Source organism: Lissotriton helveticus, chromosome 10 (genome assembly GCF_964261635.1).
Source record: "Lissotriton helveticus chromosome 10, aLisHel1.1, whole genome shotgun sequence".
Taxonomy (NCBI): Eukaryota; Metazoa; Chordata; class Amphibia; order Caudata; family Salamandridae; genus Lissotriton; species Lissotriton helveticus.
The window spans coordinates 150,411,483-150,427,909 of NC_136071.1; the positions used below are offsets into that span (position 1 = coordinate 150,411,483).

The window sequence follows — 16,427 nt, forward strand, 5'->3', positions numbered from 1 at the left end:
CCACCTTCCAACTTGTTTGTTCGTTTTGAAACCAACATCACCCATAAACTCCCACCCACACTGCATATATTACCTCATTCAACTGTTTTTCAATACGGATATCCCCATCAGCAATGTACAAATATTTCCCCGAAATTTGTTCCATCCTCCCCATATCCATTCCCAGTTCTTGGGTCAGCCTCTGTTTATGTATACTGCCTTTTCGGCCACCATAACCCAGTCCATGTTGTTACACCAGTCTGTGTGTGTTGGCACAGTTTGGACTCCCCAGTGTCTGGCAATATTCCATTTTGCTATTATCTTGCCTAGAGTTGCCCGTTCTTGGGCTGCATAGTTGAGGTCTGTGGCTTCCCATATGCTTAAAATACATTGTTTAGGTTCTGGTGGCACCGGGGCACCACTGACTCTTGTTATTGTGTTCATGATCGCTTTCCAGCCTTGGGGTGTCCAGTGCCTCCTGCCAATCTGTATCATCTAGCTCCCCAATGTTCACCTGCCATTTCTCACGGAGACTCACTGTAGGGTCTGGTTGGTTATTAATTAATTTTTGGAACGTCAAGGAGATGACCCTCTGGTCAATACGCTCCATAAGTAGCCTATCCTCCAAAGGTGAAGCCTCTTGGAGGATAGTCTCTGGCAGGATGGTGGGCATAAGTGCATGCCAAATTTGGAGATATCTGAATCTTTCTGTTGGCGCCATTCCGTACTTGAAGTTGTTCAAATGGGATAACTCTCCCCTTGATCTAGAGGTCGCTGACCCTTGAAACTCCAATTAGATCCCATTGTTTGAACCCACTGCAATTGCCCAGCCTGCCCAATTTCCCGGTTTCCCAGAGTGGGGTGAACTGCATTGTTATGTTGTACCATCCCAGCTTCTTGTGGGCTGTATGCCATATATGGAGTGTGTGTGCAGTGGGTCCCATGAGGCTTCTACCTTGAGCTTTGTTGTGTGCCCTCATAACCCCTGCCTCCCCCAAGACGAATCGGTCCATACAGAAGGCAGGTTCTGTCTGGGGCGAATGACTCCACTGGTTAAGGACGACTAGCTGAGCGGCCCAATAGTACATCTGTATGTTGGGAAGCACGTGTCGAAGTCTTGTTCGTTGTGTTCCGGGGAAAGACAAGTTGCACACTTCGTGCAAGTCGGTGCGTGGATACTTTGCGTGACACCCGGGACAGAATTTAAATGGAATCGGTTCCATCGACTGCGAGCTGACCCGACACGGGTACGCCCAATGGCCGGCCACGAGTTTTCCGATCGAAGATTTCTTGAAGGATACAATACACGAAGAATGGGAACGCGATCGAGAAACAATACCGTCCAGGGTAGTGCATTGTGCACCAAGTGGAACACGAAAACAGTGTCGAACTGGAGCGCAGCAATTCACGTCCATACCCGATGGCGGAAAAAACTATTTAACAATAAAGTCGATGCCCATGCGCACTATCACCGAAAGGAAGAGTCACCTACCTCGTGACTGGAAAAGACTTTTTCGCAGAAAAACAAAGTGCAAACACCCGGACTCACACTAGATGGCAGACTATGCAAAGCATGTGATGTACAGCTCACATGCCTCAAACACTGTATTTCACTCTTCTTTTAGCCATAACACCGCCCCTAGAATTATCTTCAATCCCAGCATCAGAAGGTTCCGCACATTAAGTAGCCCACTTTTCGAACTGCCACTAGCCAAGTAGTTACAAATTAAACTTTGTATTTATAGTAGTTAATTTTTCATCTTTACATATTTCCAGCTTTACACAATTCAATAACACATGGAATAACCTTCATACATATCAACTAATTAAAAAAATATGACTTAAAACGGCATTAACAATATCATGTTGCAGTATCTTCAGTTAATCTGAGTTTTTTTCTGACTCCAATCAGAACTCACTAAATCAAATCCACTCAGGATGCAGTCAATAATCTAAAGCGGTTTCCTATTCTTTGTAAGCAGAGCTCTATGGACATAAGAGGATGTTGTAAATATGCTTATGAGTTGGCTCCTCAGCAGAAGTAATTAGGTAGATTGTCTGGTGCATGTGTTAATTACACTAGGAATATGGGTTTAAGACAGACACCTGGATGTGAAACAAGTCACAATTTGCATGAAATTAGTATTCATATTTCTGAACCATGTTAATAAAAGGATCCCTCACGCACAATTGTTACTAGCTGATGTGACTTAGTGTGATAGCAGTAAATGTTATAATAGTATGTTTTGAGTCGCTCTCACAGTCTTAAATATGTTTTTTCCCAACTACGATGATTTTTTAATAGTCAGCTTGACGTGTCATATAATGCTTATATGCTGCAGAATTTCTACCAGGCTTTAACTGCTGAGGATAATTTGAAGACATTGGTTTGATGCAAATGGGAAGTTGAGCACAACAGGAGTTGTTAAAGGCTGATGTATCACCATGGTGAGGATCCACTATTAAAGCTGAAACACCTTTGTCGGCTGCCATGTTCTGAAATGTACACAGGGAGGGTGATAAAGTACAGCCTGGAAGGCTCTTGGCACTCAAGTGCTTCAATGAACATGCTGGTATCACTGAGTGTGTGCAAGCAGCTGCAGTGCTTCAGTGCAGTGGCTGTGTAAGCCTTCTGCCTGTAAGTGTGGGGGCATGGACTCAAATACTGCACTGGGCTATCACAGCAGAGCATTAGAATATAATTTGTCATGAAGGACTCCTTTGTTTCTATTCCCAATGTAGGCTCCTATGTGAGCAAGCTAAATGCTCTCACTAACAGTGCCTAGCACTGCAAGCACCCAATCTCTATCAAATGGGTAGACCTAAAATTTTAAAGACAGCCAATGGATGTAGAGTGTTGACAAAGTTCCCCATTGTATGTGAGTTACTCCAAAATGCTCATGACACTTTAACAAAGCAATAACTGAAGAGTGCTGGCGTCAAGTTTTTTTTATGTATTATGAATACATTAGATATAATATGTTCGTAATGAATGGTGCAAGTGCAATTATACGTCTAACTTAAAAATGGTTTGCTCTCGAAGCTTCAACTGTATTGAAATATAGAAAAAAACAATCCTGCAGGGCTTTTGAAACACTTAATTATTGAATACAGACAATCAAAGATAGGTGTACAATCTTTTGCCCAAAAATGCTAGAATCTGTGCGGCAGAGCAGCTTTCGGAACCTGTTGTGTGACTGATAAGTAAAAGTAAAAATGGTTCCTGAAAAACTTGGAAACAAGATTACTTTGCCATGTAAACACAAGAAACTGGGCGGCTTTGCCAAAACCTTCTGTTATCAAATCAAATGTATTCATAAATGATGTTCTCATCATTACATGGGTAAACCATATGTCATGGACCAAACTGACATAGCATAAAATGTAATTCATTGTGTCCGAAAAATAATCCAAGGGGGAAATCCACTTGACCACACATGGGAAAGAAATGTATTTTATAAGTTAATACAGTTTTCCTAGATCCAATTGCTGATATCGCCATTATAATTTTGAAGAGGCCATCAATGGAACCAGATTGAATGGTGTATTGCTCGCTACACCATGATGAATAAGTGAATGAGATGAAAACAATCAATGGGGTATACATACATCACTCAATGGGCTTCTAGCTGCAGAATGGAGGGGAAAGGCCCTTACCTGTTATAAGGCACCTCCAACCCTGAAATCTTCCCTAAGAATGTATGAAATAAGTAGAATGTTGAAATCATTGTGGTTCAAATAAACAGTTCTGAATATTAATCTTTAATAAGTCCATTGAAGACATATTAGCTCTTTAATGGGTTTAAGACATGTCTCTCGTTTAGAGAAAATCTGTTGTTTGAAACAAATGTATGCTTTAATTAGGACAACTCAAAACATAACAAATACATTTTGACTTATGCTTCATATGAAAAAATAGCCCCTCTATTATCAGAGAAAGGTCTGTTTACACCTCTTCAAATATTCAGGAACAAACACTGTTTAAACAGGAGGTGAACCATGCAGATTGTGATCTACACAGAAACTGAAGGCAAAGCAGTTAGGAGAGTTTCTGGAAGAAGTACACATTACCTGCAAATTATTCTCTTCTTGAATCACTCCAGGCGCCAGACTGGATCCTAAAAAATTGAAGGAGCCCTCCTCCATTGCTCAACTCCGTCTCAACACCTGGCACAAGACTTGACATGACATCACTAAAGTCATATAAGGGCCATACTGGTACACCAATATAAGTTCTGTGTCTATTTTTTCCATATCCAAATGTCCAAAGAGGCAGTGATGAGGTCAAGTAGACTGACAAACCATGCACTGCACCAACACTAAAATGTGACCTAATTAGGTGACCTAAACCATTTATCAAAACAGGGAGGCCGGTTGAATTGGTGCAGAATCTGAAAAATACTTCTAACTGCAGATTTATCACTTGTTGAATCCATACCAGAGTTGAATGTCCAAGGTGGTGGGTTTGAGGACACGGTCAAACCAAGAAGGCCTGTAGAACAGACCTGGAAAAGTGGCTATCTCTGTGGATTGCAGAGTCAAGGCAGTAATGTCTGGTGAAAGTGTGGCCCAAACCCCATGTTGAAACCCAAAATATGTTCAGAATAGTAACACCACTGGACATTGTAAAAGATGAAGTTCGCACTATATAAAAAAGGATAAATATATGAAGCCTTTGTCCTCATGGAACTGGACCCAATGCCTTGGAAGAGCATAGCAGATATTAATGCAAAACACAGTCCAGCTAGAATGGCCCTGCTCTGTCACCAACATATCCAATAAACAGCTAGTCATCAATCCGTAATTCTTAAGTCCTGTCCATGTAGAAGCTCTTAGCCCTGCAAGGATACAAATTGTGGACCCTTGGTGAGAGAAGTAGGCTGATAATGGCAGGCAGGGTGACAGACTGGCCCACGTGGAACTTGTAGTCATCACGTTTGGAAGGAATGATCATCCTTGTATTTACTGTGTTCCCTGCTCTAGCCCAGGAATTGATTTAGCTGTTGAACGAGCTGTGAGTACAGACCCTGCCGAAAAGACGCTCACCTGGAGAACTTGCAAACCTGTAGTACTCCCTTTGAAACTGGCAGACAAGAGAGGTCAGCCCCAGCTTGAATCGTCAAGTGTCAAGAAGACCTTCTTTCTGAACAGACAAGCAAATAGTGACATGCTCATTACACCGAGCAAACAATACCACTGCCCTGTGAGGGCCCATTGGCATTTTTGAATACCATAAAAACGGTGCTAAAATGGGTCGGACATAATATTACCTCAGTCACATTATGGCAAAGCTCCTTCACAGACTGCCGACCTTGGGATGGTGTGAAGTAATATGCATAACCCTTATAGGTATTGTTATCTTTAATTAGACTTTCATTCTCATCCAACTCTAAAAATGGGAATAAGCTGGGAAGACAGTGCCTTATGCAGTAATGTTCTTTAAAGAAGTAAGGACACTCATTGGATCGTTAATCACCCACGCTATTTTTTTGGATCAGGAATTCCTGCAAAACTGTAGTCTGCCACCCTTAAAACTTGCTCTCGTGCTAAGAGATGGCTTCAGTGAGAGATGAAATAGGGGATTAGCTTTTAAAAGTCATTTTGTCTGGGTAGAGGTTTGATGAGTCTCTAAGGGAACCTACTGAACAATTAGTCTCCTCCTATTACAGATAAAAAATAAGAAATAAGGCCTATTCCAAAACTTTAGTGTCAGGAAGAGAGGGTGGGATGGAAGTGTGAGGCTCAATGAATCACCAACTTGTGTGCATTAAAATTGGTTTAAAAAATTTAAGAAAGAAGAAAAACTAAAATATTTTTCTATCCCCTTTCTAACCCACAGTCCAAACTTCTTTTCTTTGCATTCTGGGATCCATAGTTCTAATTTGATAATGTAATACATTGCCGAACATGAGGAAGTAACTTGATAAGGATTACCTACTCATGCACTGACATGGGTAAACTTGTGAGCAATGCCCCTCCGAATAATTAAAAAAAAATGAGACCTGCCCCTTTTAATGCCTATCTTGGCCCATAGCTCAAAGACTCAGACGAGGAAGGACACTGGGAGGCTCTTCAACTCTCCTATGAAGCTATTAAACCTAAGGGTCACTGCTGCCAGACTTGCAGGTAGTCCATGTTCTGAAGAAAGGTCTTGCCTGAACTGTGTGTGTTTGCATCATGAGACAACTCCCATGGAAAATATCAGCCTTGAGACAGCAAGACGCATTTTGGTACAGTTGAAAAAGTTCTTGTGAAGTGGCTACAAGGGGCCAGAATCCAGGTTGCTCAGTTGTGCAGCTTATTACTAGGTCTTTGCACTAGCGCAACGAAACAGGAGGGCCCCCCCTGCAGGGTACGTGGAGGGGGTCCCCTCCAGACTCAATTGGGAGCTCCCTGGCCAGAGTACTGTGCCCACAGTGTCTCCTGGTGATATATTAATTTGTTTGTTTATCCTCCTGACAGCCTTTCTAGAGACAGGGAACACTAGCAGTGTAAATGGAGCTAGCCCCCCTCCCTATCTTGTGTTCTTCTTTGCATTTGAACTATTTACTTCACCTTTGGCACGTCCCTTTTATTATATTGTGTGGTAGAATTGTGTACAGGTCATACACCCTCTGTTGTTCATCACTTTCTGATATCCTGAAGCCTGATTTTACACCATGAATCCTTCAATATTCTGTGTATATGGCAAATGTCTGGCACTTTCTCGTCCTTTGATGCAGCCATTGATTTGGCCTGTTCAAAGCTCTAAAGAGAAGGCAAACCCTTGGACTTACAGGAAATGCTCTTGAATTAGAGAGCCTCCAGCTGACTTCTTGAATCTACTTTTGGGGACTTCTGAAAATGCCATACAATTCAATCTGTTCAGGCACTGCTTTCACATGAAGGGGCTCTCAAAATGATGGGAAAGCCTCTCCGATAACTGTTTGTGCTACCAAATGGTGGATCAGAAGGTAGGAGTATAGCTTTTCCATGACTCCCGTATGCCTAACAGTGGAAAAATCAGCCACTATGAAGGGCAATTGCAGCTCTGGCCCAGGAATGGTTATAACAAATGTTCCTTCAGCTTGCTCATGCCCTTGGTGAAAAAACACCATGTTGGATTACAAAACATGCCAAAGCAAGAAAGAAGTGTAGTAATCTATATATTCACAATCAAGTCTCACTCTGATAGCAACCCAGACAGAAAACTCTGGTCTCCGCTAGCAGATAAAATTAGGTAAAAACAAGTTCAACTCCAGCACCCAACTATCATAACATCATGTAAAGGATAAAATATGCTTCGTAAAACGTAAAAAATGGCCCACAAAAATGTATGTGAGAAAACAGATGAAAGCACAGAGTTTGGTGTTCTGGTTTGCAATCTGATATAGAGTTCCTGTTTAAAGAGATGTAAAAATAAAAAAAAACTGATAAGCTTACTGTCACTACACTTCATGCTGGGATTGTGAAAGTCCAAGCCTGCTTGAAGTGGAAAAAAATGTTACCTTTATAGAGACATTGTTTGTTTTGCTTTATTTAGAATGATTTTTTTCTTTCTGTTTGAAGAGTGTAACGGGAATAGGCACCCATTCAGACATATGTAGCATTTAGAAAGTTTAAGAAATCATTTCACTTTAGGAAAGCAAACATACTTAGAGTGAACGGGTGTAATTTGAACAAAGGCTACATTGATAAGGCAATATTACATTTACTACCACTGACACAACAGTGCTATGAGCCGTCGTTTGCTTTTTTGTGGAATACAACTCACTTTATATGACTGCAGAAGGTCCAGGAAAAGATTTAATTTGTCCACCACGTCATTCTCTTCCTGTTTACCCTAGGAAATAAGTGTCAGGTCAAGTACATAATGCAGAACCTCTGTGCATCCAAATCATATCCTACACCACTTTCCAGATAGCTTAATAAACCTCCCCTTCCAATGTAGATGTTAAAGCAATCCAAGTACATTTTGCTACGTTAGAAATCTGATTTTAGAATTGTTAAAATAATATGAAAGAAAATGAAACTAAGAAAATGAAATGCAAGACTAGGAAAATAAAATATATAGAGGATATCGGATAAAAAGACAACAGCCTACAGGTAAAGCCTAAAGGGGAGCTCTATTACCACAAAGAGAGTTAATTTTCTTTTTTACGTTGTGGGATAGAAAGGGAATTAAACCCACATAAAGATTCAATGGAACAAGTATTTGCACCAACCCTGGATTTCAGCAAATTACTAAACCCTTCCCAGCACCAACATAAGCAGAGGATTTGTTACACCAGAGAAGCTCACCTGCTGGGCAGCTTTATCTGCAAGCAGAGCAAACTCCACAGACAAACCCTTCAAGGCTTGCTTCAGTGTTACCCATGTACTGCTACTCAGGGCTGCCCACGAGGGAAGTGGTGTGGTATCAGAGCCTAGAGCACTGTAAAAAAGAAAAGGGATTTCTTAACTTTAACAGAAATAGTCAGTAAGACAACAGGCCTCAGCACGCAATCCAGAGGTAGTTGGCACGGATCGGGGGTGGGGGAGCAAGGGGGTGTAAAAAAGCAGAAAGACAAATGTACTTCCTCGCCCTGTCTCTCCTCTGTCGTCCTGCCATCGTCTCTCCCGGCCTTAATGGAACAGGAAGCTCCAAGGCTTCCCTGAGCCAATCACAACGCTGCAATGTCGCATTGTGACTGGTCTGAGCACCGTGGTTCGGCGCTCAGCCAGGGAATGGGAGCCTGGATATGTTCTCCACCTAGGCTGTACAGCCTGGGTGGAGAACATACAAAGTGCGCATGACTGTTTTGCCAGCCCCAGACAGCTGGCCAAACAGTCATGGGCACTTACAGTGTGCCACCAGAGCAGCCTTGCCCAACCCGCAAAGCTGCGGCAGCAGGAAAGAATAAAATGTTATTAACCTCGAGTTATCATTTCATTTTTCCTTTATTTCACTGCTGAAAAAGCAGTGGGGCGAGGCTCCTCCTCCTTAGCGGAGGAGTTACCACTGACGCAATCTACATTATGCACCATTTACAAGATGCTCTTCATTGCTTTCCAGTCTTCTACAATTTGCATACAGCACATTTGAAGACATGTTCAATAAAATAACCTAAATCGTTAAGTTACATATGTAGCTAATCGTTCCCAAAGACCAAAGGTTTCCTTCTCTTATCGACCACAAGGAAGTGCTATCACAAAATGGCAAGTAAGAATGTACAGCTGAAACATGATGAGGTCATCACACAAGCGCATGTCGTCTGCAGGACTGCTCAAGAAACCACTTATGTGCCCCATGCATGTCTCACTCTGAGTCCCGAATAAATATTCACATTCAGCTACAGGCAACCAACAGAGGAACCTGAGACAGGGACTAGGATCAGTCCTGGTAACATGAAGGGGCCTGTAGAGTATAAAAATAAGTGCTGCAAATAACATGACAATTAAGCACAAGGAAAACTTACCGGTCTATAATCTAGTTCTCCTTTACAGATCTGCTCTCTGCATTCATAAATAGTAGTGTGATGTGGGGGACCCAGAAACACATTTTAAATACTTCCTTTACATTTTAAAATTCATTCAAAGAATGGAACCATGACTGAAGGAGAAATGTTCACTTTCTTTAGCACTGGTTTGGCAGCGCAGCTGTCTGCAAAACCTATTGTTCACACTATTGTATTGCGACTTATATAGCGCACGTATCACCCGAAGGTATCAAGGCGCTTGCTTAGGGAACCCGTCCTGGTATTCCCCTGTGAGATACCCCAGCAGGGTATCCACAAGGTGAAAGCCAGGCATTCCGCCACGAGGGGCCGTAGTGGAGATTAAGCAAGCTATTGCCCAGAGTCGCAGAGTGTGACCCCGTGAGTCGAGTAGGCACCGGAGCGAGAATTGTCGAGTCCGTGGAATTTTTGAGCCCGAGACCCGCCGAGGCGAGGAATCGAACCCTGGTCCACGGCCAATCTCAGCATCCGGGTCTGCTGCCTCTAACCACTGAGCCACGCTTCTCCACTAGACAATGGACTGAGTTTGGGTCAACCCACCTTCACCTACTGGCTTGTTTGGAACATCCTCTTTCAGCCACTGGCTTAAGACTTTGTCAATCATGTCCTAGATCAGTCCACCTTGCTCACTGTCATGCTACTGGCGTTTGGAGTATCATTCCGGTACCTATGGAGTGCTTGTCATGCAGTTCATGTCTGACTTTTTTACATCTAAAAAGTACACTCAAACATCAAACTGCTTGTCAAATAATTCTTTCTCATATACGATATATACAGAATGAAGACTTTTTTAAAAAAACTACAGCACTTTATTTTTTTAATGCTTTACCCATGAATGAGAGTTTGACCCTAACATGGTCTCATAATTGCTTTTCTGGTTAAGTAATATTACTCGTCAGGGCTGGGGACATAAATTCAGTCAGGTGGAGTATGTGTAAATATTCGGGGCACCTACGTTTTCAGAATTCCTTTGAGAGAAAAGTCAGGTATGGGTGCAAGAGCTTTCCAAATGAAGCACCCTGACTGGTGAGGGAGAGTGTAATCTCTTCCATACCCAGTATGTACCATATGCGATTAAGCCATCCTAACGTGCGTGTAGGTATATGGTTTGTCCCCCAGTGTGTAAGGATATTGAGGATAGAAGTTCCGAGGCTAATCCTATCTGCCTCCCTCGTCTAGATTTTAGTGGAAAAGAGAGAGGATTAGACAGGCCAAGAATTGTGTAAGTGAGAAATCTGGGAGTTGCGTGTCAAGGTGTAGGTCAATATCCTCAAGTACTGGAGTCAAATAGGCCAATATTTGGGGGCAATCCCATAATAAATACAGTAATTAGTGGCATACCGGGGGAGGGGGAGAAAACGCAGGAATTATCGCCAGCACCTCCCCCGGCGCTCTTAAGAACAGCTGCAGGGCGAGCAAGGCAGAGGCCGCCACAGGCGGCTAAGTGCCTTGCTATGCCACTGACATTACCCCCTCATGGGTCCTCCCCGTCCCAGTCCTTACTACGTGAGGCAGTCCTGCCTCCACCCAGTCAATCAAAACGCCAGAAATCAAAAGGTCGAAGGTTACATAAGCCCCTCCCACCCTCCGCCATGCCTGTTTTTTTTCTGCTCCGACAGCTGTCGGAACGCTGGTGCTCCCGGTTCCTGCCTCTGTCCCTGTTTGCTTCTGGATGGTTTGGCGGTGCTGTGAGTGTTTCTTTTCCATTTTTGTAATGCTTCTGATGCGGTCTTTTCACATTCTCCTGGCGCGGCCTCTCCGGTCGGCCTCGCTCCTGTTCTGGGGTCAGGATGCTCCCCGTTCATGTGCTGGGCTGGGGCGGGGAGCCCTCCTGGTGTTCTGGCCCCAGGTCGTTCCGGCACTGGTGCTTTAGTGCAGCGTCCGGCCCCGGCTGCCATGTTCTTCTTATGTGGCTGTGGGTGGAGACTGTAGGGCTGCCTTTTTTGTTTCTTCTTCGGTCTCGCATGCGAGATTGTTGTTTGGGGGCAGTGTTTCCTGGAGGTTGCTGGGCACTTCCTTTTTGGTGTGTTGGGAGTTTTCCTGTGGTGTTTACTCCTTTGCTCGCCATGTTTGAGGGGACTTCCTCTCTGGTGCATCCACGGAACTGTTGCTCAATGGTATGTCATTTGCCTCTGGTGTCACAGACTATAATAAGCCACGGGTTCAAGTCCTGCCGATGCTGTCAATGTGACATGGGATGTTCATTTTCATGCTGTGCTTTGGAAATTTGCATTCTCTTTGTCCACGTAGCATCTTTTGCAGTTTTTCTTGGACTGTTTTGCGCTGTCTGCGCTGCTGGTGCAGCGGCTATGCCATCATCTACTGTTGGTGGGGTCGTGGACGTTTTCCCCTGTTGGAGTATACATTCGGGGATGGTCCATGAGATTTCTGGCGTTTTGATGCTGGGTCTTTCTCCCTGATTCATTTGCTCCTGCGGGGTTTATTCCCGTTTTTTACCGGCCATTTCGTGCTGTCCTGTTGGCTGTACTGGCTGCGGTGTGGCCTGGCATTGCCATGCTGGGTGTTCCTCTCTTTCTGGAGACACGATTTCGCCTGGCGGTCTTTGTCACCTGGTATCCTCCATTTTCTTCCTTTTGCACCTTCTCCCTCTGTCTTCGGAGGCGTCTTCCCTGGAGGTCCAGGTTGGGCGGTTGGTGGATTCCGCTCTCAAGAGTTCGTATGCTGCTTCTCCTTTTTGGGTGTGTGCTTGCTCTTTTTCGGTCTGTGCTTCGCAGGCTCCTTCCAGTCCCAGATGGTTGGGCCTTGTCCTTGGCTACCGGGGCGGCGGGGGCTTGTGAGATTTCTCTCTGGCCTGCGTTTTGGTGCTTTGCCATTCCCCTGGCTCCTTGGTCCGCTGCCTGCATTTTTTGCACTCCGTTTGGTTCCCTGCCTCTGCGGCGCCTGCTGCTATCCCTGGGTGTCAGTCAGATATGTTGTGCCCAGGAGGAGTCTCCGTGGCCTGATGGTTGCATCTCTTCCTCTTCAGGTTATGTGTTCCGCTCCTGGTGTTGACCTGCTTGTGGGTCACCTGTCTCCTTTGTTGACATTGTTGCGATTTGGGGGCTCGGCTCCGTTGTTCCTGGCTCGTTGGTCCGGTCTGCTTTCCGAATGGTGAGTCCTGTTGGTCATCGTTCTTGGTTGCCGATTTCCATTCCAGGGCCGTCCCCCTTTTAGGCTGTTTTCACGGTTGCTTCGTTGTCCGTTGGCACTGTGATGCGTTCTGCCGTCTTCTTTGGCGTCGGCCTATTTTTGGGCGCTACGCTCTGTGGTGCTGGTTTCGGTGACGGAGTGGGCCCGGGGGTCCTCTTTCTCTCTGTTCCTGGTCCTGGCTCCCGTTGGTCTTTCTGGTCGGTTCTGCCTCCCGGGGCTTTGGTCGGGTTGGTGCGGGTGTATCCCTTTCGGTTGTGCCCCTTGCAGCCCGGTTTTCCCCTCTTCTTGGTGGGTGATTTTGGCTTCCCTAGGTATGGGAGTCGCCTGTTTTTCTCGTTCCCATCCATCCGGCTGCTCAGAGGTTTGCGGTGGTTGAGTTCCGTTTCCTGTTTTCAGGTGTTTCCTTTCGGCCTCTCTCCTGCTCCTCTGATTTTTTCAACGGCGCTGGCTCCTGCTGTGGGGGTTTGCTGGCCTGGTTCTGGTTTCTGGGGTCATGTTGGGTCTGGCCGTTCCTAGTCTGGTTCCTGTTCGGGGGCTTCAGTTCCTCGGGACCGGTTTGATGCTTTGCTGGGAGCTGTATCTCAGTGCTCGCTTAGGCGGCTCGTATGCATTTATGTTGAGCGTTACTGGAGGGGTTGGTATGGCCCTTGCGCTAGGATGACACGCATTTTGTGAGGCGTTCCATATATCCTGATCTGTTCTCTGCCCTGTTGGATCTTCTGCGGGTCCTACTGGGTCTCCCTCCTGCCCCAGCTCGGGGTTGGTTGTGTGTCCGGCGGATGATGGATGCCTCCTCGGCTGTGGTTCCTTGGGCTCTCATGCACCTCGTGTCCTTGGTGTTTCTTCTGTTGACTCGCTGGGTCCTTTTTCATGCTGGTTTCGGGGCTCTCGTTCCTCTTTCCCCTGGTCTGGTGGCTTTGTTCTCTCTACCTGGTGTGGGGGGGTGCGTTTCTGCTTCCCTCTCTCCTCTTTTTGTGCTCGGATGCCTGTCCTTGTGTTGGGGGTCCCGTTGGGGTCCTTGGTGGCCGGCTTGTCCGTTGTTCGGGCTGACGTTCCGGGGGCTCGTTGTTGTTTGGGCCTTCTTTGGGGGTCCCAGTCTGTGTCTCTATTCCTGCTGGCTTCCCTGTTTTTGTGTCTGGGCGGCGACTTCTCTGTTGGCTTTCAGGGGGTCTTGAGAAACATCCCTGTTACGGCAGTTGGTTTCTTTAAAGGAATTGTACTCTGCTTGTGCGTTCTTTTGGTGGCTTGGGCCGCTTCCTCCCGTCCTCTGTTTGGTGCTGTCTGCTGCTCGTTCCGGTGGGACATGTCCTTATATTGGGACAATGCGCAGGTGCTTGGGGACTGTGCGCTGGTGCTTGGAATGGCCCTGCGCTGGGATGTCTTGCTGATTCGTGAAGCATTCCCTCTGTCTGTTCCTCTGTTCCTGGTCCTTTTGTCTTTTGTTTGGGACTCTTGGTTGGGTCTTGTTTGCTTCCCCTCCCGTTGCTCTTCTCCCCCGGTTTTTGTTCCGGGGTGGTCTGTCCTCGGGGCTTGCTCTCTCGTTTCCTTGGCCTTCGGGTTTTCTGTATGCCTTCCCTCCCGTTTCTCCTCCTGGGGGTTCTGCGGAGTTTGGGGGGTGTCGGTGTTGTTGGGTTGGCCTCGCTGTTTTTGGTCTCTGCTCCTGCTGCTGCTGGTGGGAGTCGGATTTGTCCAGCCTCCCTTGCCTCCAGCTCTGCTTCTGGGTCCGCAGCTGTCTTTGCCCTATCTTTGAGGCTTGCTTATGACTGCCTGACTCTTGAGCGGCTGTCTTTGGCGTCTTTGGGCTGTTCTTCTGTGGTGGCCTGTGGCATTTGTTGGTCGCATTGGCCTTCCACTCTTTGGAGCTGTGGTGCACTTTGGGGCTCTTTTGTTTCCTGCTGCTCTTCTCTTGGTCTTCATCTGTGCTGGGGTTCCTGTTACTGTACTGGATTCTCCAGCTTGGGTTTGTTGTTGGGTTTTTTCCCCTTCCACTTTGTCTGCTCATTGATGGCGGTTTGTGCTTGTCGGGGCCTAGGGGCTTCCTCGGTGGTAGTTGCCCTTTGGTGGGTCGGCTTCTTCAGAGCTTTGTGCTCTCCTGTGCTTGATTCTTCTTTGGGCCTTGCCTGCTGTTTTGCATGGTCTGCGGTTGCCCCTTTCCTGTCCTTGTTCGTGGCAGACTGGTTATCTGCTGCGGTGTTTTTTTTTTTGCTGGCCTTCACTTCCGCTTGTCGGTTGTTTGAGTTGGGTGCCTTGCTCGTTTTGTTTCCTTCTTTGCAGTTTCTGCTGGTTTGAGTTGTTTTGCGGCTTAATCTGGCTTTTCTGCCTGTTTCTTCTAGTTTCCTTTTGCGGCTGGAGGTGTTGCTTCCTGTTTTTCCTGCTGAGGGGGTTTCTCCTGTTCCCCTTCTTTGGGTGTTCGCAGGGCTCTTCTGTTTAGCCTCCATTGTTCACTGTAGTCTCGGGTTTCTCCTGCCCTGTTTGTCTCCTGTGGGTTCTGTGTCTGCTTCCTGTGCTGAGGCGGCGGGGTCTCTGTCCAGGAGATTTGTGGGGCAGCCGTTTGGCGGTCCCGTCACACTTTTGTGCGACATTCTCAGCTTGATCTTTTCTTGCCTCTTCTGACGATTTCTGTTGGCGTCTTGTACGCTGCTGTTCGTTGAAGCTTTATTGTTTAAAGTGTTGTACTTTTGCATGGATCCCTGGTGTCCTGCAATTAATTTTTTTCTTCTTGGTTCTCTGCTTGCGAATTCCTCACGTAGTTAGGACTGGGACGGGGAGGACCCATGAGGGGGTAATGTCTTATTACTTACCGTAATCTTCATTACCTCGATTAGGGTCTTCCCCGTCCCAGTCCTCTTCCCTCCCTCCCTCCCGCTGTGTTTGTGTCTGAGTCTTGTTGATAACAGGCATGGCGGTGGGTGGGAGGGGCTTATGTAACCTTCGACCTTTTGATTTCTGGCGTTTTGATTGGCTGGGTGGAGGCAGGACTGCCTCACGTAGTAAGGACTGGGAGGAACCTAATCGGGGTAATTAAGATTACCGGTAAGTAATAAGACAGTAGTATGTTCCCCTTGAGCCACACCCCCGCCAACAGTCTGGGCTGCACTGTGGGTTGACATTATGCAGGCACACTGGTGTAAAAAATGACTTTGGTAGCTGTTTCAATGCTAGCCGTATTGCGTGCTGTATGTCGTGCTCTATAGTAAATCTCACCCCATTCTTTCGTGGTCAACAGCCAATCCAGTTCAGCTTCCCAGCGTCTCTGGCTAGCGTTTGGTAGAGACCTGTGGGGCTGGCGCAAAATAGGGTATAGGTCCAAGATAAGTCATTTATCTATGTTTTGGTTATCAACCATTTCTTATAGGGCGTGAGGTGTCTCTTCTCTCCAGAACAGTTTGCTGGGTGTAAAAGCCAGTGACTTAATTGCATAAAATTCATTCGTTCTGATTTGGGGAGAGTGTATTCAAAACGTATCTGGGTAAATGTGTAACCCGCCAAGCGACAACTCGTCTGTCGCGACATAGTAAATGTTCCAGGACTCAATACCCGGGGAGAATCAGAGGTATCAAATAGTGGTATCAAAGGGGAGGGGATTGTTGTGAGGCCCCGTTCAGTTCCACCTGGTCCCAGGCCTCCGTAGTCCCTCTAGTAATAGGGGACAAGTATAGACTTGTGTGTCGATGTGCTTTCTTTAGAAAGGTTATTCTACATAAATGTGAACCCGCTATTGCCCTATCCTGGAACAGCCAGTGTCTCCGACTCTCCACTCTACGAGGTATCGCAGTGCAGCCGCCTGATAATATTGTTTAAGGTTCGGTATGCTTAGGCCTC

General features: G+C 46.2%; 1 protein-coding gene across 3 annotated transcripts in view; it reads right to left on the bottom strand.

Annotated features, from left to right (window-relative positions):
• The window catches only part of SNX8 (sorting nexin 8), a 213,016-nt gene that overhangs the window by 20,862 nt on the left and 175,727 nt on the right, over window positions 1-16,427 (bottom strand). For all 3 annotated transcript variants that reach the window (XM_078664973.1, XM_078664975.1, XM_078664974.1), the window contains exons 7-8: window positions 8,260-8,392; window positions 7,733-7,801 (exon numbers count right to left, since the gene is read on the bottom strand). In XM_078664973.1, coding sequence (XP_078521099.1) covers window positions 7,733-7,801; window positions 8,260-8,392 — 202 coding nt within the window. The remainder of the gene's footprint in view (window positions 1-7,732; window positions 7,802-8,259; window positions 8,393-16,427) is intronic.